The 22,177-nt window shown below is 44.7% G+C and overlaps 1 protein-coding gene across 1 annotated transcript in view; it reads left to right on the top strand.

The window, feature by feature from the left end:
• The window catches only part of LOC129706733 (uncharacterized), a 228,101-nt gene that overhangs the window by 73,200 nt on the left and 132,724 nt on the right, over positions 1 to 22,177 (top strand). The window contains exons 12-20 of the mRNA XM_055651166.1: positions 1,630 to 1,782; positions 2,266 to 2,410; positions 5,576 to 5,734; positions 9,377 to 9,501; positions 12,645 to 12,935; positions 14,387 to 14,545; positions 15,738 to 15,922; positions 17,920 to 18,102; positions 18,665 to 18,756. Coding sequence (XP_055507141.1) covers positions 1,630 to 1,782; positions 2,266 to 2,410; positions 5,576 to 5,734; positions 9,377 to 9,501; positions 12,645 to 12,935; positions 14,387 to 14,545; positions 15,738 to 15,922; positions 17,920 to 18,102; positions 18,665 to 18,756 — 1,492 coding nt within the window. The remainder of the gene's footprint in view (positions 1 to 1,629; positions 1,783 to 2,265; positions 2,411 to 5,575; positions 5,735 to 9,376; positions 9,502 to 12,644; positions 12,936 to 14,386; positions 14,546 to 15,737; positions 15,923 to 17,919; positions 18,103 to 18,664; positions 18,757 to 22,177) is intronic.

The raw sequence follows: 22,177 nt of genomic DNA, 5'->3' as shown, positions 1-22,177 counted from the left end.
TGATAAGGAAATATCATTTAGTGCATGGTCTCACCGATGTAAAGAGGTTGACACCTGGAACAGCGGATGCCATAGATGAGGTTTGGAGGAGGTGCAGGTGAACCTCTGCCTCACCTGGAAAGACTGCTTGGGTCCTTGGATGGTGTCGACGGGGGAGCTAAAGCGACTAGTGTCGCATTTCCTGCAGTTGCAAGGGAAAGTACCCGGGGAGGGGGTGGTTTGGGTGGGAAGGGACAAATTAACCAGGGAGTTACGGAGGGAATGGTCTCTATGGAAAGCAGAAATGGGAGGAGATGGGAAGATGTGGCCTGTGATGGGATCCCGTTGGAGGTGGCGAAAATGTTGGAGGATTATATGTTGCATTTTGTGTCGATCTGCTGTTCCTTCCGACACAGTCCTTCCTCTGTTCTGCCGGTTGCTGTTGGTGTGATGGCCACAAACAGGTTTCCCTGAGGATATTTGCAGGATAGGTTCAGTTTAGGTGAACATTTCCCCTGCTCTCCACTGACAGTGTTCCAGAAATCCATGCCAACCTCTCACTAGCTGCATCAGCTCAGCGTAGCTAACTTTCTGATTTAGAGTATCACGTTCAGTTCTGGGCACCAAATTATAGGAAAGATGTCGTCAAGCTGTAAAGGGTACAGAGAAGATTTACGAGGATGTTGCCAGGACTAGAGGGTCTGAGCTATAGGGTGAGGTTGAGTAGGCAGTGGCTCTATACCTTGGAGCGCAGGAGGGCGAGGGCTAATATTATAGAGGTGTACAAAATCATGAGAGGAATAGATCAGGTAGATGCACAGTGTCTCTTGCCCAGAGTAGGTGAATCGAGGACCAGAGGACATAGGTTTAAGGTGAAGGGGAAAAGATTGAATAGGAATCTGAGGGGTAACTTTTTCACACCAAGGGTGGTGGGTGTATGGAGCGAGCTGCCAGAGGAGGTAGTTGAGGCTGGGACTATTCCAACGTTTAAGAAACAGTTAGACATGCATTGGAGGGAGACGGGACAAACGCTGGCAGGTGGGACTAGTGTAGCTGGGACGTGTTGGCCAGTGTTGGGCCAAAGGGCCTGTTTCCGCACTGTATCACTCTATAACATTGGCCAGCGAGATGCTTTGTCACCGGGGACGCCCTTGGGAAACAAGACAGTCTGGCAAATTTCAAGAGAGAGCCAAGAGTGTCGTATGTCCCAGATAGAACAATGAAATCCTTACTTGCAGCAGCACAACAGAATATGTAAACATAGTACACTGTAAACAGTATAATAAATGAGAGAGAAAAAAAGTTCAGTGTGTGTGTGTGTTCTCCAGCGAACACATACTCACAAATATACACACACACACACACACTCACACACACACATGTGTATATATATATATATATATATATATATAATATAGGATAGGTTTGGAGATGATATTTATATGATAAATATATATATATATATATATAAATATCATATAAATATCATCTCAATATATATATCCAATATATTTATCCAATAGATACATCATTGCAATGTTCAGAACAGAAACTGAACAAACTTTTTCGTGTGAGCACAATCACCGTCTGATATTTATTTTGTTGTTTGAGCCAGTAATGATACGAGCTCTGTGTTTGTACAATCCCCAGGTGCTGCTGTCCTTGAAAGCCATTGGAAATGCAGGGCTCGCTGCAAGCACGCTGATCCCGACGCTAAACAAGTGCGTGCAGTCCAACACCAACCTGCTACAAGTGCGACTGGCTGCGGTTTATGCTTTCCGACGAATTCCCTGCGAATTTGATGTAAGGAGACATTCACAGTGGGTTATTTCTCTGTGCAACCCTAATGCGAGGGATTTTTCAACTATGATTCAATTTTGTTTACTTAAAAAAAAAAATAAGCACGGCACAGTGGCGCAGCGGTAGAGCTGCTGACTCACAGCGCAAGGGCCTCGGGTTCGATCCTGACGACGAGTGCTGTCTATACGGAGTTTGTACATTCTGCACATGACCTGCGTGGGTTTTCTCCAGGTGCTCCGGTTTCCACCCACACTCCAAAGACGTGCAGGTTTTATAGGTTCATTGGCTTGGGTTAAAATTGTAAATTGTCCCTAGTGTGTTTTGGACAGTTCTGGTTTACGGGGTGATCGCCGAGGGAACGCGTATGTAACTCCAAAGTCTAAAGTGCGCAAAAATGATTGGAAGTTTAATGCAAAATCTACGGCACCTTTTGTCTTGTTTGCCTGATGTGGTACCTCATCTCATCGATGCTGTTTGTGCTTTTAGCGTACTGCGTTAGTTCAACTGTATCAGACGATGGGCGAAGATGCAGAGCTCCGAATCGCGGCATACTCCATATTAATGAAATGCCCCAGTGAACAACTGTTCGAAATAGTTGGCCTGACTCTACGGAAAGAAAGATCCAGTCAAGGTTGGGATGTTGACACACTTTGCAATTTGATGTTGAGCATTTCTTGAGAACATTATGCATAATTTCTAATAAGACTTCCAGGAAAGAGATATCATGCAGTTATATCATTATCACATCACCTTATTGTTAATTGGTGCTTTTTACATTTAGAGACTTTAATATTCTTTATAATATTATTGACAAAGAATTGTTTTTGCGCTCAATGCTCGGTAGGGTAACATTTATTGGCTATTTTTATTATTCTGAATGACGTTCTTGAGATAATGGATGCTGTAATTAAAACTTCTGAACAGTGTCATTGTTTTTAGTCACTGTCACGGAACATAGAAAGAGGCCCTTTAGCCCAACTCATCCACGCTGACCAAAATGCCCCATCTGAGCAAGACCCACATTCTTCAAAACCTTTCCTATGCATGTACTCGCCCAAAAATATTGCTGTACCTGCCTCAACTATTTCCTCTGGCAGCTCGTTCCATGTACCCTTCATCCTCTGTGTGGGAAAAGTTGCCCTTCAGGTTCTTATTAAATCTTTCCCCTCTCACCTTAAACCTATGCCCTCTAGTTCTTGATCCCCCTACCTGGGTAAAAAAAACACACTGTGAATTCACCCTATTATTTTATACACCTCCATAAGATCACCCCTTAGACTCCTGCGCTCCAAGGAATAAAGTCCAAGTTTGTCCAACCTCTCTCTGTAGCTTGAGTGCCCCTTCTTCCTCAATACTCTTCCCAACTTAATGGCATCTTTCCTGGGGCAGAGTGACCAAAACTGTGCACAATGCTCCGTGCCAATGTCTAATATAACGACCCAACTTCTATACATATGTATACCCAACTTTTATGCATAGTTCCTTACTGTTGATGTTGCAAGTTCCATACCCAATTTCCTGACTGATGAGTTTAGTTTAGTTTAGAGATGCAGCGCAGAAACAGGCCCTTCGGCCCACCGAGTCCGCACCAACCAGCGATCCCCGAACATCAACTCTATCCTACACACACTAGGGACAATTTACTCTTATACCAAGCCAATTAACCTACAAACCTGTATGGATTTGGTGTGTGGGAGGAAACCGAAGATCTCAGGGAAGACTCACGTGGTCACGGAGAGAACGTACAAACTGCGTACAGACCGCACCCGTAGTCGGGATCGAACCCGGGTCATGGGTGGTGCAAACGCTGTAAGGCACGGTGCCGCCTTGAACGATGAACATTTTGTTCGAATTAGTGTTAATTTGCAAGTTTATTGAATCCTTTATGCTATAAATTGAAGCAATGTGTTAAATGCATTAGTGTTAAGTAAAAATCTGATTGTTTAAACATGTAATTGTGGAAAGGTTACAAGAAGCTTCTACCTATTAAGAAAACTGACTAAGTCTGACACTTTGGTTTTATAATACATTTATGCCGATATATTGTTTCCATAATTTTAAATTTGGGGTACATTTGGAGTTTAAATATTTTTATATCTGAGCAAGTTGCAGTCTTCATAAATTCATAACTTCAAGGATTCGGCCCATCAAGTCCACACCGCCATTCAATCGTGGCTGATCTATCTTTCCCTCGCAACCCCATTCTCCTGCCTTCTCCCCAGAAACCCTGACGCCCGTACTAATCAAGAATCTATCAATCTCAGCCTTAAAAATATCCATTGACTTGGCCTCCACAGCCTTCTGTGGCAAATAATTCCACAGATTCACCACCCTCTGAGTAAAGAAATTCCTCCTCATTTCCTTCCTTATGGTATGCCGTTTTATTCTGAGGCTATGGCCTCTGGTCCTAGACTCTCCCACTATTGGAAACATCCTCCCCACATCCACTCTATCCAGGCCTTCCGCTGAAGATGGGGAAGAGCCAGGTATTTTCCGGTACACTAGGCTCAATCTCTCCCTTGTCCCTATTGGGATTATTGCCTTGTCAATGTGCTTGAAGCTACAGGAGGCCTTACTTGAACACAAGAAAATAAATACAAGAGATGGTCACTTCACCCCTTGTGCCTGCCCTGCCAATCAATATGATCTGTCCTATCCCTCAGCTCCCCTTTCTGTACCAGTTCACCATTGTCTTCAATTCCAAAACTTTTCACAAATTTACCTTCCTCCTTCTTAAATGTCTCCTATATTCTAGATTCAACAAGTTTCTTTCGTAGGGAATTCCAAAGACTCACCTCCCTCTAAGGGAAGAAATTCTTTCGCACCTCAGTCTTTAAATAACTTCTCTCCCTTATCTGGTATAGTTGGCACCTTGTGGCAATGCAGCTTAGAATACTTTTAGAATGACCATATTTCATCTCCATTAATCGGGTAAAAATTGAATCCAAGAATTCACGAGTAACTGCAGGTGCTAGAATCTTGAGCAAAATACAAAGTGCTGGAGGATCCCAGCAGGTCAGGCAGCATCTGTGGAAAGAATGGATCAGTAACAGTTTGGCTGGGGACCCACCTCTTTTCCAGTGTTCTTCCCCTTCCTACAATCAGTCTGAGGAAGGGTCCCGACCCGAAACCTCACCTGTCCATTGCCTCCACAGTTTCTGCCTAACCCGTTGAGCTACTTAAGCACTTCATGTTTATACTGAATTCAAATTTATTTCTAAAAATAGAATTGATAGCCAAATGACCTCCACCGTTTATTTTTGGTGACAGTTTCCTTTTGTTTCCATTTTGAAAGCCGTCATCCACTATTTCGTTTAGTTTAGAGATACAGCACGGAGACGAGCCCATCAGCCCACAGAGCCTGCGCCGACCAGCGATCCCCGTACACTAACGCTATCCGACACGCTAGGGTCCATTTACAATTACACCGAGCCAATTAGCCTACAAACATGCACGTCTTTGCAGTGTGGGATAAAACCGGAGCACCCGGAGAAAACCCCACGCAGGTCATCGGGAGAACGGACAAACTCCGTAAAGACAGCACCCGTAGTCAGGATCGAACCTGGTTCTCTGGCGCTGTGAGGCAGCAACTCTACAGCTGCGCCACCGTGAGGGAAAAACCATCAATATGTTTTAAAACGTTTCTGCTCTTTTACTTAATTGAGCAAAATTCAGAGATTGAACGAAGCATTCCCGGAGTGAGCTTGCTATGAATGAATGATATATTTGTTGAGCGGTGCAGTGTGTGCGTTTGCACGTTGAATCATCCTTTAAGCAATCAATTTTATCTTGCCAGTGGGCTCGTTTGTGTGGACCCATTTATCGCAACTAATGGACACCAGCGACCCTCTCAAACAGCAGCTGAGGGACTCTCTTCCAAGTTATATCATCAGCCAAGACTTTGACCTGGAACACTGGAAATATTCATCGTACATGGATGCCACTTTCCTGTCAGGTACTTTGCCAATGTGTTGGAGCAGTTAATTTAAAGGTGATGTCTGTTGAGTGTAATTGAAGGATCATTCCCATTTGTGGAGTTATAGAACCCATGACAACATATCATGCCGTGTAAAAGTGTAACTTAGAATTAACAAGCAGTGCGGTTAATTAGTGCTTTTGGGCGACTTTAGGATTCTAATGAGCAGTTTGTAAGTAAAGGTAGACACAGAGTGCTGGAGTAACTCAGCGGGTCAGGCAGCATCTCTGGAGAAAAGGGATGGGTGACATTTCGGGTCGGGACCCTTCTTCAGGCTGAGAGTAGAGGGGAGGGAACTGGAGGTGAGAAGAGGCCAGAGCACAGCAGGACTGATGACTGATGACCAAGGAAGGGTGGAGTCCACAATGGTCTAATGTTGGCCGGGAAACAAGTGATAACGAAGGGATACAGGGATGCATTTTAGAGTTTCGTTTTAGAGATACAGAGTGGAAACAGGCCCTTCGGCCCACTGAGTCCATGCTGATCAGTGATTACTTATACACCAGTTCTATCCCGCACACTAGGGACAATTTACAGAAGCCAACTAACTGACAAAGCTGCACATTTTTGCAATGTGGGAGGAAACTGGAGCACCCGGAGAAAACCCACGCAGTCAAAGGGAGAACGTACAAACTGCGTACAAACAGCACCCGTAGTCAGGATCGAACCCAGGTCACTGGCGCTGTAAGGCGGCAACTCTACCGCTGCGCCACCGTGCCGCCCCCCCGCCCCCCACCCCCCCCAAAAAGAAAAGTCCTTTTATATTTGGCAGACTGTTGGAAAGAAAATGGTGTAAACATTTTTGAAATGAGCTGCGAAGTTGGACTTGTATATTGCTTGAATCTTTTCCAAGCCAAAAGATATTTTGTTTTGAACACAACAGTCCCAGTGGAAGAAACATTATAAAAGGAACCTTTGTAATATTAAAAAAAAACATTTGCCAATGTACCAGATGCACTGCCTGTTTTTTCCCAAAATTAAATCATTGTGCAATCAGCAATTGAGAGAAATAAATATGTTATTCGCTAATGATAAACCTCCTGTTAACTCAAAAGACTTTCCTGAGAGGACAACATCTCACTGCGTTACAGTCACAGGTGGAAATGATGGGGATCGTATATGTGAGAAAGTGAAACTAATTGATATTTATTTTTAAAACTAAATCAGACACGTGCATAATAGGTTCATATGCTATAGGAGCAGGATCAGGCTATTCAGCCCATCGAGTTAACCTGGCAAGTCCAATCATGACTGATCCATCTTTCCCACTCAACCCCATTCTCCTGCCTTTTCCCCATAAACCCTGACACCCTTAAGGGTCTGTCGAACATTCACGAACTAATTCATGACCTCTGCCGAGTTTGCCCATGACTCGTACTCACAGCATGGTCGTAGGAGGTCGTAGGTAGGTCGTAGGTAGGTCGTAGCAGGCCATGAGGCTAGTGGTAGGTACTCCTCGTGGCATCAAGTTGGTCGGGGCGTTATTTTGAGCATGATGAAAAATGGCCACGAGTAAAAAAGGTTGTGAATTAGATCGTGAAAGTGGGACAGGCCCTTTACTAATCAAGAATCCGCCAATCTCCGCCTTGAAAATATCCATTGGCCTCCACAGCCTTCTGTGGCAATTAATTCCATACACTCTCCACCTTCTGACTAAAGAAATTCTTCCCCCTAAGCTGAAAGATACTCTGTTACCTAAATATATGTTACCAGAATTAATTATACCCCAGATAGATACAAAAAGCTGGAGTAACTCAACGGGACAGGCAGCATCTCTGGAGAGAAGGAATGGGTGACGTTTCGGGTCGAGATCCTTCTTCCGACGTGTTGATGTGATAATTAATTACACTAGCATAAGAAGCTGAGAGCCTGTAACCAGTATATTATTTTTCTTTACAAATATCATCCTATCTATATTCCAGACTTTGGTTCTGATCTGTAGCGTCTGTCCATATTGCAATAGTTTAAGTAGACAGACTTTTTTTATCCCGACGGGGTAGCACACCCACAAAAGCTTTTCACTATTTCTCGACACACATGATGACGATAGTAAGCTGAACTAAACGAAGGTCGTTGGCTTGGAATTGCTCATTCTCTTCCACTATCCACAGGCACTATCTGTGCTGCTGAGTACTTTCAGCATCTTCTGTTCTTGGATTGTTTAAGACCGCTACTACTTGATGAGATGAATGATAGGAATCAAGAGCCATGTGTTTACAGCCGTCTTGCAATTGTTGAGCTGATGCAGTTGTTTCCAACCTTCACTGCCAAGATTGGTGAGAGTCGGAACTTTCTGAGCTCGTTTGTTAACGTTGGGGGAAGTGACCAAATTTTTACATTTATGATCCAAAATGTTGGTTCTTCTCAGATCAGTGAAATCTTTCATTTATTGCAATTATCCAGTATTGCAATTCACGGAGAACAAAATCTAATCTTATTATCTACAGATATAAGAACAGAAAATTGTTTTAACGATAATTAGATAATGAGCAGCATTATCAGTGATTATTAATGTAATTGTTACTGATTCCTGGGACGTCAGGACTTTCATATGAAGAAAGACCAGATAGACTCGGCTTGCACTCGCTAGAATTTAGAAGATAGAGGGGGGGATCTTATAGAAACGTACAAAATTCTTAAAGGGTTGGACAGGCTAGATGCAGAAAGATTGTTCCTGATGTTGGGGAAGTCCAGAACAAGGGGTCACAGTTTAGGGATAAGGGGGAAGTCTTTTAGGACCGAGATGAGAAAAACATTTTTCACACAGAGAGTGGTAAATCTCTGGAATTCTCTGCCACAGAAGGTAGTTGAGGCCAGTTCATTGGCTATATTTAAGAGGGAGTTAGATGTGGCCCTTGTGGCTAAAGGGGTCAGGGGGTATGGAGAGAAGGCAGGTACAGGATACTGAGTTGGATGATCAGCCATGATCATATTGAATGGCGATGCAGGCTCGAAGGGCCGAATGGCCTACTCCTGCACCTATTTTCTATGTTTCTATTAGCACCATCCGGTCCGTGCCGACCAGCTGATCACCCCGTACACTAACACTGGGGACAATTTACAACTTTTACCGGAGTCAATTGACCTAACAACCAGTACGTCCTTGGGCTCTGGGAGGAAACGGAGCACCCGGAGAAAACCCATGTGGTCACAGGGAGAACATGCAAACTCCATACAGACAGCACCCATAGACAGGGTCCGTCACAAGGGAAGGCAGCAACTTTACCGCTGTGCCACTGTGTTGCCCAATTAGTGAAGCAAGACACCTCGAAATGTTCCTGGAGCTGAATTGTTTCTGTTTCTTGGACAAAATGATTGTTTGTTGGGGACGCAAGGAACTGCAGATGCTGGAATCTTTAGTAAAAAGTGCTGGAGTAACCCAGTGGACCAGGCAGGGAATGGATAGATGACATTTATTCCTGGTTATGTAAAATAGTATGATGTGAAGGATGAGCTTCTACTTAATCGTGGTATTTAAGAAGGGTCCCGACCTGAAACCTCACCTATCTATGTTCTCCAGAGGTGCTGCCTGACCTGCTGAGTTACTGCAGCATTTTATGTCTGTCTATGGTTTTTTAAGAATACTTTTCATATTTACTGTTGCATTTCATTTTGTTGCAGAGCCAGTCTTTGTCGGGGCAAACATGGAAGCTGCCCTTGTTTTCTCTCCAAGTTCCTTCTTGCCTCGGTCAGCAATGGTAAACCTCACCGTGTTTGCGATGGGCCGTGCAGTCAACCTCATGGAGGCAAGTTACCTTTGATCAAAGATCCCGTCATGGGCCAAACGTAGGCAGGTGGGACAAGTGTAGGTGGGTATGTTGGTCGGCGTGGGCAAGTTGGGCCGAATGGACTGTTTCCACACTGAATATCTTTAGGACTCTGAGAGGTAGTGGGAATTTCCAGAATTTTGTACCTCATCCTCCCACCCACCACCTGTTGAAGCTGGATTATCTGAAGAGCCAAAACAATAATACACGTTGAGCAGGTTGGAGAATTATGTCTCTGTTAATGTACAAATTTGCCTTGCTATGGTTGACTCGGGGAAGAAAATGGTCCATTCTTGCCTCCATGTGCTGCCTCTCAAACATCACTGCCATTGTTACAATATGCTTTATATCAGAGGTACAGTCCAGGAACAGGCCCTTCGACCCACCGAGCCCATGCTGACCAGCGATCTCCGAGCACCAACACTATCCTACACACACGGGGCTTAATTTACAATTAAACCAAGCCAATTAACCTACAAACCTGCACGTCTTTGGAGTGTGGGAGGCAACCGGAGCACCCAGAGAAAACCCACGCAGGTCACGGGGAGAGCGCCTAAATTCTGCACAGACAGATCCCTTAGTCAAGATTGAACCCGGGCCTCTGGCGCTTTAAGACAGCAACTCTACCACGCCGCCACTGATAATTGTTCACTAACAGAAGTAAAGTAATGAAGTGGCATGAAGAAAGATAGGCACAGAAAGGTGGCACAGCGGTAGAGTTGCTGCCAGAGTCCCAGGTTCGATCCCGACTACGGGTGCTGTCTGTATGGAGTTTGTACGTTCTCCCCATGACCACATGGGTTTTCTCCGAGATCTTCGGTTTCCTCCCACGCTCCAAAGACGAACGGGTTTGTAGGTAAATTGGCTTGGTATATATAAAAAATTGCCCCGAGTATGTGTGTGTGTGTAGGATAGTGTTAATGTGCGGGGGTCGCTGGTTGGAGCGGATCCGGTGGGCCGAAGGGCCTGTCTCCGTGCTGTATTTCTATACTAAACTAAACTAAACTAAACTAAACTAAACTAACCACACGGAAGGAAAAACTATCCAGTGATGAGTGGAACGATGAATTGATTTTGTATTTTTTCCCCCATCTGAAGGTAATGAGAGTTTATCTAAGGTCTATAGATTCTATTTTTGCACTTACATACCAAAATATTCCCTGGTGCACTGAAGCATGCAGGTTTTAGTTTTCCAGTTATAACTCTTCACAGATATCCTTTCATTTTAGTAAGTCTCCTGTTACTGCTGCAATCAGAAACCGCAGTTCGGAGTTAAAAATTTTAAACTCTCATGTTTAATCAGTCTTTCTGTTGCATATTTTCCAAATCTAAGGTTAATTAATGTCTGCACTGTTAAATTCCACTAGTTAATCTCCTGAGATATTCGATTAATAAATCTTCTTGCATGAAAATTAGATTTGGGTGGAGTGCAGGAATTTACTGCTGAGTCAGCAACTGTGCAACTAAAGTAAATGCCACAGACTGGCTATTGGCATGATAATTCCAAACTGACAGGTTTTCTTTGCAAATGCAGACACCGGGATTTAAGATGGAAAAATATGGTGTTAGCATGACAGCAGAGAATAGCATTTTCGTGATGAGAATCGCGTGTGGACTTTGAAAGAATCAGAAGGTGGACACAAAAAGCTGGAGTAATTCAGCGGGTCAGGCGGCATCTGTGGAGAAAATGGAATAGGTGACGTTAATGGGTCAAGATTCAGACCCAGAGTCGGGGGAGAGGGAACCAAGAGATATGAAAAGGTACATAGAACAAATGGACGAAAGATTTGCCAAAAGATAGATCAAAGTCAGCAACGATGATAAAACGTGGTTGTGCAGCTGGAGAGCAAGAGGAGTCACAGAGGAGGAGCTGCGAGAGAGGGTGCTGTAGAACCTTCGTCGGTGAGAGGAGAGAGGGTGCCATGGTGGCGCAGCGGTAGAGTTGCTGCTTTACAGCACTCACAGCCCCAGAGACCCGGGTTCGATCCCGACTACGGGCGCTGTCTGTACGGAGTTTGTACATTCTCCCCGTGGCCGCGTGGGTTTTCTCTGAGAACTTTGTTTTCTTCCCGCGCTCCAAAGACGTACAGGTTTGCAATTTAATTGGCTTGGTATAATTGTAAATTATCCCTAGCGTGTGTAGGATAGTATTAACGTGGGTGGGGGGGGGTCGGTGCTAGTCGGTGCGGACTCAATGGGCTGAGGGGCCTGTTTCTTCACGGCATCTCAAAACTAAACAGAACTAAGCTAAAATTCGTCAAAGTAGTCATACCTTGAGGAGATTTTACAGGCAAAATGTGCAGGAAGGAACTGCAGGTGCTGGAATCAGAGTTAATGTTGATTTGCGGTTGCAAGCAAGTGTTAAAAGAGCAGTTGCCAATTTTAAGCACCACAGATATCTAGTTCTATTGACTGCAATGATGTGAAATTGCTGATAAGTCTAGAACAAGGGTGTAATAGTCTCAAGGTAATTGGTTGACCCTTCAAGCATTCAAGTGAGGACATTTCTTCACCCAGAGGGTGGTGAATCTTTGGCTGGAAGTTAATCGCTCAATATACACCACACCCTTGGTTTTTATGGTGTCCCCTTTATCACGGTGTCCTCTTGGCTATAGGGGACAGACAAACCATATTTCACCACCGGCTCGGAATGCTGGCGCCACCCGTAGCCATTCCCCCGGCCACCACCCGGCTGTGCCTGTCGACCCACCAAGTCCCCAACGACCGGTGATCCCCATACACTAGTTCCACCTTACACACTAGGGGCAATTTACAGAAGCCAACTAACCTACAAACCTGCACCTCTTTGGATTGTGGGAGGAAACCGAAGCACCCTGAGAAAACCCGTGAGGTCCCAGGGAGAACGTACAAACTCCGTGCAGACTGCACCCATAGTCATGATCGAACCCGGGTCCCTGGCGCTGTAAGGCAGCATTGTGCCACCATGGCGCTAAAACTGTGTCTTTCATCTGAGCAGTGACTGTTATACTTTCTCTCTCCCTGTGTGTGTGTGTGTGTGTGTGTGCGTGTGTGTGTGTGTGTGTGTGTGTGTGTGTGTGTGTGTGTGTGTGTGTGTGTGTGTGTGTGTGTGCGCGCGTGTGTGTGTGCGTGCGTGTGCGCAGGTTGGCGTTCGGGTGGAAAATGCGGAACATCTCGTACAGAAGATATTTGGTCACAAGCAAACTCCATTTAAGGACAGTCCCAAGCAAGCGAGGAATCCGGGAAAAAAGTGGAGATTGAGAAACCCGGCAAAATTTTCCGTCCGTCCTTTGAATAAGAAGAGAGTTGTGCCAAGACACGCCGCGGGCAGATCAGCGGCGTCAAGGTACCAGGTGGAGAAACGCAAGCCTCAACGAGCAAACAAAAGCTGTCAGAATGGGGATTATACCAGAATCAATGAAATAGAGGCCAAGGTAAGGACACACTTTGGTAGAAAGTCTGGTCGAAAGAGTTATGCTATCACACAGCAGTAAAACATGTCTGTACCGACCATCAAGTACCTTCCAACATTAATCCCATTTACCAGCAATTTGCCCATAATTGGGTTAGAAATTCAATTTTGTAGCAACTGTTTTACGAGGGTTGGGAAACTGAATGGTGCTTTGGTTTAGTTTAGTTTAGAGATGCAGCACGGAGACAAGCCCCTCAGCCCACCGAGCCCGCGCTGACCAGTGATCCCCGCACACTTACACTACCAGTGACCCCACACACACACTACCCCACACACACTGGGGACAATTTTACAATTGCACCAAGCCAGCCAATGAACCTACAAACCTGTAAGTCTTTGGAGTGTGGGAGGAAGCCGGAGATTCCAAGGAAAGCCAACACAGGCCAATGGGAAGAAGGTGCAATGGGGTTGTACTGCGGTAGTTACTGCTGCATCATGCTCTAGGAAACCACATTGGCCTCGTTGAGGGAAGCAGGCTCTATTGTAATGAAGCAGGTCTGCTCGAGAAAGGTACACGCCTCAGCTTCATGATGGATGGGGAGCGTACGTCTAGAAGGACACAAAGTGCTGGAGTAACTCAGCGTGTCAGACAGTATCTCTGAAGAAGATGGATAAGGCATAAGTGATAGGCGTATTTGGCCCATCAAGTCTACTCCGCCATTCAATAATGACTGATCCATCTCTCCCTCCTAACCCCATTCTCCTGCCTTCTCCCCATAAATTCTGACACCCGTACTAATCAAGAATCTCTCTATCGCTGCCTTAAAAATGTCCACAGACATAGCCTCCACACGGTCATCATAGGATAACCTACTCGTTCCTGGGATCACTTGTAAATAAGTCGACACCTATATATGTTCCCCCAGAGATGCTCACAACGTGTAGGAAGGAACTGCAGATGCTGGTTTAAGCCGAAGATGGACACAAAATGCTGGAGTAACTCAGCGGGACAGGCAGCATCACTGGAGAGAAGGAATGGGTGACGTTTTGATTCGAGCCCTTCTTCAGACTTCTCAGATTCCTTCTCTCCAGAGATGCTGCCTGTCCCGCTGAGTTGCTCCAGCATTTTGTGTCCATCGATGCTCATAAAGTGCTGGGTTTAAGTCAGTGGGACCCAGGCAGCGTCGATGGAGAACATGAATAGGTGACATTTCAAGTCGGGACCTTTCTTCAGAAAACGTACAAACTCCGTACAGACAAACGCCCATAGTTGGGATCGAACCCGGGTCTCTGGCATTGTAAGGCAGCAAGCAACTCTACCGCTGCGCCACCGTGCCGCCCTTCGCGAGTTAGCATATGTTAAACTTCAAAATCTAAGTCGGTGAACTTGGTCTTATTCTGTAAATGTAAGACCTGCAGGGGAGGTCCTTCCACTATCCACAATGAGAACATAATCTTGTTTTGCTGATTTAGTTTACCAAGAGAATGGAGAAAAGGAATAAGAAGCTAAGTTGTGGCCTGAGCATGAAGATATTTGGAAATGAACTGACTTTCTTGGACTGCAATGACTTGAGGATGCAAGTGAAGCAATACTCTTTAGATGTGGCTGAAATCGCAATAAAACTCTTAAAGGTAAAGGAAGTCTTTCATTTTTGGTCATTCATATAAAGTGGTGTGGTCAATAGTATTGTTTGCCAAGTACGAGACGCTACGATAGAACTTTATTTATTCCAGGAGAGAAATTGATCTGCCGAGTCATAAAAACACTAAATGGAAGGGTGAGGAGGAGTTGTAATGTTGTTACCTCAATTAAACGTGTCCTTGAGGCTACCCTCGATTGGCCACTGTAATGTTGACATGAACAAGGCCTCTGCCGAAGGCATTGGCAAGGTCAGCAGCATAACCAAGGACCAGTCTCATCCCGGACGCTCCCTCTTCTCCCCTCTCCCATCAGGCTAGAAGTACAGACGTGTGAAAAACGCGCACACACACCTCCTGACTCAGACAGTTTCCACCAAAGATCCTATAGCGAGCAAGATGGATCACTCGTCGAAAAAGACATAGTACGGTCATGGGCAGATTCATGGGTAGTTTTTGGCCCCATTTCCGTAACCGGCTTCCGTCTCCGCACCAAAGATCCCGTAGCGGAGCAAAGATACTAGTGCAGAGACGGAAGCCGGTTACGGAAACTTCCTCGTAAAAATAAAAGTTCTTTGGTAAAAATCTTCTCCTCATTTTCAGAATTATAATTTATTAACACAAACTATTCCCCCGAAACGATGATTACACTGCGAGTCGGGTCGGGTCGGGTTGGGTCGGGTCGGGTTACTGTAATGGATGAAAAAAAGGCCCACGTTCCGCTCCTTGCGTACTACACGTCAGCCCATTGCATTTAGCAGGAGTGGTCTATCTTGCTCCGCTATAGGATCTTTGGTTTCTACCCAGCAGTTATCAGGCAACTGAACCATCCTATCACCAACTGGAGAGCGATCCTGACCTCCCATCTACCCCATTGGAGACCTTTGACTTATCTTTAATCGGACATTACTGGACTTTATCTTGCACTAAACGTTATTCCCTTTATCTTGTATCTGTACACTGTGGATGGCTTGGTTGTAATCATATGTGTTGTCTTTTTGCTGCCTGCATAGCAGGCAACAAAAAACTTCTCACTGTACCTCAATACACATAATATTAAACTTGATTAAGTTATGGCCTCTGCTCAGAGGATCTGTGAGGAGGTTCCTGATACTAAATGTCCCTCTGGCTGATCTCCACAGTATGGCGTAGTTTGATAGCAAGTATTCATTTCTTTTCTCGCTAGGGCCAAGAAGTTCAGTACAACAGAAGGACAAGTCTAGCAACCGAGAAGTTGACATTTTCATCCATTTCGGGGCTCCCGATTAAACTCGCTGTGAATGCATCTGTTGCCGTCAACGTCAGAGTTAAAGGGAACGTGGATCTTAAACAGTGGACAGACTTTGTCATCACTGGTTTCATCAAGCCTAGGTATGGACAGACTCCAATGATACTTCGATAAATGTCTTGCAATGGGAAATTAACTTGTATTCATTTTGTCCTGCATAATGGTGCAATAAATCCTGACTATTCTTGAGATTCCATTATAGACAATAGACAATAGACAATAGGTGCAGGAGTAGGCCATTTGGCCCTACGAGCCAGCACCGCTATGGAAAAGGTGGTAATATCATGTTTGAAGCATCTGGACATGTTCATTGTAAAACTGAAACAAGATTAAGCACGTCCAGTATAAAACGGCTGCACTGTAGCGCAGCAGTGGAGTTGCTGCCTCACAGTGCCAGAGTCCCAGGTTCGATCCTGACTACGGGTGCTGTCTGTATGGAGTTTGTATGCTCTCCCCGTGACTGCATGGATTTTCTACAAGATCTTCGGATTCCTCCCACACTCCCTAGACGTACAGGTTTAATGGCTTGGTGTAAATGTACAAATTGCCCCTTGTGTGTTGAGAGTGTTAATGTGCGGGGATCGCTGGTCGGTGCGGACTCGATGGGCTGAAGGACTTGTTTCTGCACTGTATCTCTAAAACTAAAACTAAAAAAAATGAATAACTAAAACTGAAGTAAGATTAAAACAGGATCAGTCTGAAGAAGGGTTTCGGCCCGAAACGTCGCCTATTTACTTTGCTCCATAGATGCTGCTGCACTCGCTGAGTTTCTCCAGCATTTTTGTGTACCTTTAAAACAGAGAATGTTAATCAGATAGTATCTGCGAACATGACTTCAGAATTAAGGGAAGAAGTTTAGGGGTAACTTGGGGGAACTTCTTTACTCCAGAGTTAGCGGTACTTCCAGTGACCTGGTGGAGGCAGGTATAAATTGGATAGCATTCTCCCCATTTATGAGTGCAGGCAGGTGGGACTAAGGGAAAATAATATTTGGCAAGCATTTAGATTGGTATTGTTTTTTGAAATGTTTTTCTCTGCAGAGATTAATTTGAATGTATTTATGTACTTTTATTTAAAAATAGTTTTTTGTTTTTTGATTTAATTTGAATTATGTGACTTTTAAATAGGTTACCTGGACTTTTTTTTTACCATTATTAACGTGTTTTATTTTAATACATGTTCCAAATGATTTTTGTTTAAATGAAGTTACATTCCAGAGAACTTAGTGACAAAGAGTTGTTTAAGAAGGAACAACAGATGCTGGAAAATCGAAGGTAGACAAAAATACTGGAGAAACTCAGCGGGTGAGGCAGCATCAATGGAGCGGAAATAGGCAACGTTTCGGGTCGAGACCCTCGAGGAACCAGGGGCCACAGTCTTAGAATAAAGGGGAGGCCATTTAAGACTGACTGAGGTGAGAAAAAAGTTTTTCACCCAGAGAGTTGTGAATTTGTGGAATTCCCTGCCACAGAGGGAAGTGGAGGCCAAATCACTGGATGGATTTAAGAGAGAGTTAGATAGAGCTCTAGGGGCTAATGGAATCAAGGGATATGGGGAGAAGGCAGGCACGGGTTATTGATAGGGGACGATCAGCCATGATCACAATGCATGGCGGTGCTGGCTCGAAGGGCCGAATGGCCTCCTCCTGCACCTATTTTCTATGTTTCTAATTGTATCCCTTGCTTCCATTAGCCCGAAAAGCTAAATCTAACTCCCTCTTGAAAACATCCAGTGAATTGGCCTCCACTGCCTTCTGTGGCAGCGAATTCCACAGATTCACAACTCTCTGTGTGAATAAGTTTTTCCTCATCTCAGTCCTACCCCTTATTCTTAAAACGACTTTATATAAAAACATTATTTTATCCACTTCACCCTATCTATTCCCCTCAAGATTGTAAACTAACAGTATTTCATTATGTATAAGGATTGTAAAGGTAGGTTTATCTACACTAGGGTTTAGGTGTAGGTGTCAGTTTATATACTCTAGGTGTTGGTATATACACTGCAGGTTTATTTATTTTTTGTTTGGGACTTGAGCTGAGCTTGTGAGTTATAAGGCTTGATGGTGTTCTGCTTTTAGTGCTCATGTTCATGTGTCGGCCCACATGGGACTTGATGGGACCGTCGGTAAGGCTGGTTTGGAGTGGGTGGCTGGAATGAGGACCCTGACGAGCCTGGACGGTGGGATACAGCTGAAGAGAGGACAAGACCTGAAAATCTTCCTCAACACACCGCAGGAAACGATGGAGATCATCGACATCAGGTGAGGGCACAAGGCACATTGTTGTCGTCTCAGTGACAGTCCACGATGTCCGTGTTGAAGATGGACCTAAATTAACCTAATCTGCCTGCTTGTGATCCATGACTCGCCATTCCAGGGATATGGACAGTGGTAGAGTTGCTGCTGTACAGTCCTTGCAGAGCCCGGATCCAGGGTTCAATCCCGACTATTGGTGCTGTCTGTACGGAATTTGTACGTGGGTTTTCGACGTGATCTTCGGTTTTCCTCCCACACTCCAAAGATGTGCAGATTTGTGGGTCAATTGGCTTGGTAGAAATGTAATAATTGTCCCTAGTGTGTGTAGGATGGTGCTAATGTGCGCGGATCGCTGGTCAGTGCGGACACGGTGGGCCGAAGGGTGTCCGTTGTGTGAGGGGAGTGGATTCGAAAGTTGGACAACAGAACTAGAGTGGGAGATCGATGGTCGGTGCAGACTTGGAGGGGCCTAATGGCCCATTTCCATGCTTCAACCAAACGCACAATATCAGCAAACCATGGGCAATGCAGTTAACTTTTTCTTTTATCCCTGTTTATCCATTTTCAGTTCGAGACTTTACACTGCAAATCCAGGTGGCAAAGAGGAGATTATTGGGTCTCTTGATCGGACAGAAGCGAGGACATGCAGTGAAGAAGAATGTAAGTTGACCGAGTAGATAGTTTTCAGAAAAGTTGACCGCACATTGCGATTGTAATTCCTGAATAGCTTTTACTTGGGACAATCAAACTGAGAAGCCCTGGTGATGCAGAGATGGGATGGCGAGCTCTGTATTACCTAAATGGCCTACCCCTTCTTCTTAAACTGTGACTCCTGGTTCTGGACTCCACCAACATCGGGAACATTTTTCCTGCATCTAGCCTGTCCAATCCCTTAAGAATTTAGGGATGTTTTCATTCTCATTGGATTATGGTTCTTTATTTGCCTATGTCACTGTGTAACTGTCACTGTATGTCATGTTGTTACTTGTGAGCGGAGCACCAAGACAAATTCCTTGTATGTGAATGCTTGGCCAATAAACTAACTTACTTACTTTTTCTAGATCTGGGTATTGCTGGCAAAGCCAGAATTTTCCTCTCATTTCTGTCTTTGTGGATAGCTAAGTTCTATGTTATCCCACCTTCTCATCTACTCGTGACCTAATATTTAATATACGTTAATAATACACTTGTCATTGACGGTTAGAAGTATTGCTTAAATACTATTCGGGATTCCTCTCCAACCCGCTAAAAGTTACTCTTGGCAAATCTGTTGAAACTAAAGTTGCAAAAAGCATAATCTCTTTTATGAATGGCTTTTGGCAAAGCATTAATGCTGGACTTTGCCCAAAACAGCGAAGGTTTCACTATAAATTTCCTCCTGCGGTATATATACACACGTAGATAGAGTTGCAGATTTTGTCTTTGCTGGCTGGGCTTTAAACATCTGGAGACAGGAGAGGGACAAGACGGATAAGTGGGACGGAAATGAATGGAATGAAATTCCCAAGGATTTGGTTACAGGTTTCACGGAATTCCCTGCCAATTTTCCATACAGGTGTTGGTTTAGTTTAGTTTAGAGATACAGCACGGAAAAAGGCCCTTCGGCCCACCTGGTTCATGCCGACCAGCGATCCCCGCATATTAACACTATCCTACTCACATTAGGGACAATTTTTACATTTACCATGCCAATATACCTACATACCTGTATGTCTTTAGAGTGTGGGAGGAAACCAAAGATCTCAGAGAAAAACCACGCAGGTCACGGGGAGAACGTACAAACTTCGTACAGACAGCACCCGTGATCGGGATCGAACCCGGGTCTCCGGCACTGCAAGCGCTGTAAGGCCGCCAACTCTACCGCTGCGCCACCATTGCTTCATGTTCACCAAATGAACAGAGGGCAGTACAGCACAAGAACAGGCCCTTCGGCCCACTATGTCAGTGCTGTAAATGATGCAAATGAAAAAGACCACCTTTTATCAACCTGCACAAAATCCATATCCCTCCATTCCCTGCCTATCCAATAGTCGATCAAACGCCTATCAAATGTAGAAACATGTACCTTTATTTTATTTTTTATAGTAAGGCACATCTAATGGAGAGTGAGAACAAAGTCTGTAGGAAGGAACTGCAGATGCTGAATTAGATCAAAGATAGAGACAAAATGCTGGAGTAACTCAGCGGGACAGGCAGCATCTCTGGAGAGAAGGAAGGGGTGACGTTTCGGGTCGCAACCCCTCTTCAGTTACTCCAGCTTTTTGTGTCTATCTTTGGTGAGATCAAAGTACATTTGGAAGAATTTGATTTGTATTTCATTAAATAATTTTGTCAAATAAAATCAGTGTTCCACACATCCACCACTCTTGTGTGAAAACGCTACCCCTCAAATTCCTTTTAAATCTTTTCCCCGTCACCTTAAACCTATGTCCTCTCGTCCTCTATTCACCCACTCTGGGCGAGAGACTGTGCATCTACCCAATCTATTCCTCTCATGATCTTATACACCTCTATAAGATCGCCCCTCATCCTCCTGTGCTCCAGGGTCCCAGCTTACTCAACCTCTGCCTATAGCTCAGACCCTCTAGTCCTGGCAACATCCTCATAAATCCTCTCTGTACCTTTTCCAGCTTGACAACATCTTTCCTATAATACTGCTGGCTCGAAGGGCCAAATGGCCTACTCCTGAACCTATTGTCTATTGTCTAATATGATGCCCAGAGCTGAACACAATACTGTAAATGTGGCCTCACCAACGCCTTATACAACTGCTTCATGGCCTCTCAAATTCTATACTCAATCCTCTGGCTGATGAAGGCCAATGTGCCAATAGCCTTTGACCACCCGATCTACCTGGGACTCTAAACTTCAGGGAACTATGTACCTGCACTCCTAGATCCCTCTGCTCTACAACACTACCCAGAGCCCTACCATTAACTGTGTCGGTCATGGTCATGTTAGTCTTCCCAAAATGCAACGCCTCACATTTTTTTGCATTAAATTCCATCAACCATTCCTCAATCCACTTGGTCGAATGATCCAGATCCTGCTGCAATTTTTTCACACCCATCTTAACTATCTGCAAAACCCCCCACTTTTGTATTATCTGCAAACTTGCTAATCTTGCCCTGTATGTTCTCATCCAAATCATTGATATAGATGACAAACAGTAACGGGCCCAGCACCGAACCCTGAGGCACACCACTAGTCACAGGCCTCCAGTCCGAGAAGCAACCTTCCACCATCACCCTCTGTTTCCCTCCATGAAGCAGAAGCAGAGAATGATCAAATATCTCATATAATAACACAGAGATATATGGTTTATTTTCTCTAATAGAGTCATACAGCATGAGAACAGCCCCTTCAGCCCAACTCTGACCAACATATCCCATCTACACTAGCCCCACCTGCTTGCCTTTGGCCCATATCTCTCTAAACTTACTCTATCCATGTACCTGTCTAAATGTTTCTTAAACGTTGCGATAGTCCCAGCCTCAACTTCGTCTTCCAGCAGCTTGTCCATACACCCACCGCTCTTTGTGTGAATAAAATTGCCACTCAGGCTCCCATTAAATCTTTCTCCCCCTCACCTTAAACCTATGTCTTCTGGTTCCCGATTCCCTTAGACTGGGCAAGAGATTCAGTGCATTTAGACCCAATCTATTGGGTGGCATGGGAGAGCTACTGCCTTACAGTGCCAGAGCCCCCGGTTCGATCCTTACTACAGATAAGCTTGGCTGTACGGACTTTGTATCCTCTCCCCGTGACCTGCGTGGGTTTTCTCCAAGATCTTCGGTTTCCTCTAACACTCTAAAGACGTACAGGTTTGTATGTTAATTGGCTTGGTATAAATATAAAATGTGTGTAGGATAGGATAGTGTTAATGTGTGGGGATCGCTGGTCGGCGCGGACTCGGTGTATCCACGCTGTATCTCTAAACTAAACTAACCTATCACGCTGTATCTCTAAACTAAACTAAACTAAACTAAACTAAACTATTCCTCTGGTGATATCGTACGCAATGCTTGTACTCTATTTGCATAGAACTAATGTAGTCTGAAAATATTAGTCAGTAAAACCA

The sequence above is a fragment of the Leucoraja erinacea genome, chromosome 20 (assembly GCF_028641065.1).
Source record: "Leucoraja erinacea ecotype New England chromosome 20, Leri_hhj_1, whole genome shotgun sequence".
NCBI lineage: Eukaryota > Metazoa > Chordata > Chondrichthyes > Rajiformes > Rajidae > Leucoraja > Leucoraja erinaceus.
The sequence above is the reverse complement of the archived record's forward strand: the minus strand, read 5'-3'. Positions and strand labels throughout refer to the sequence as shown.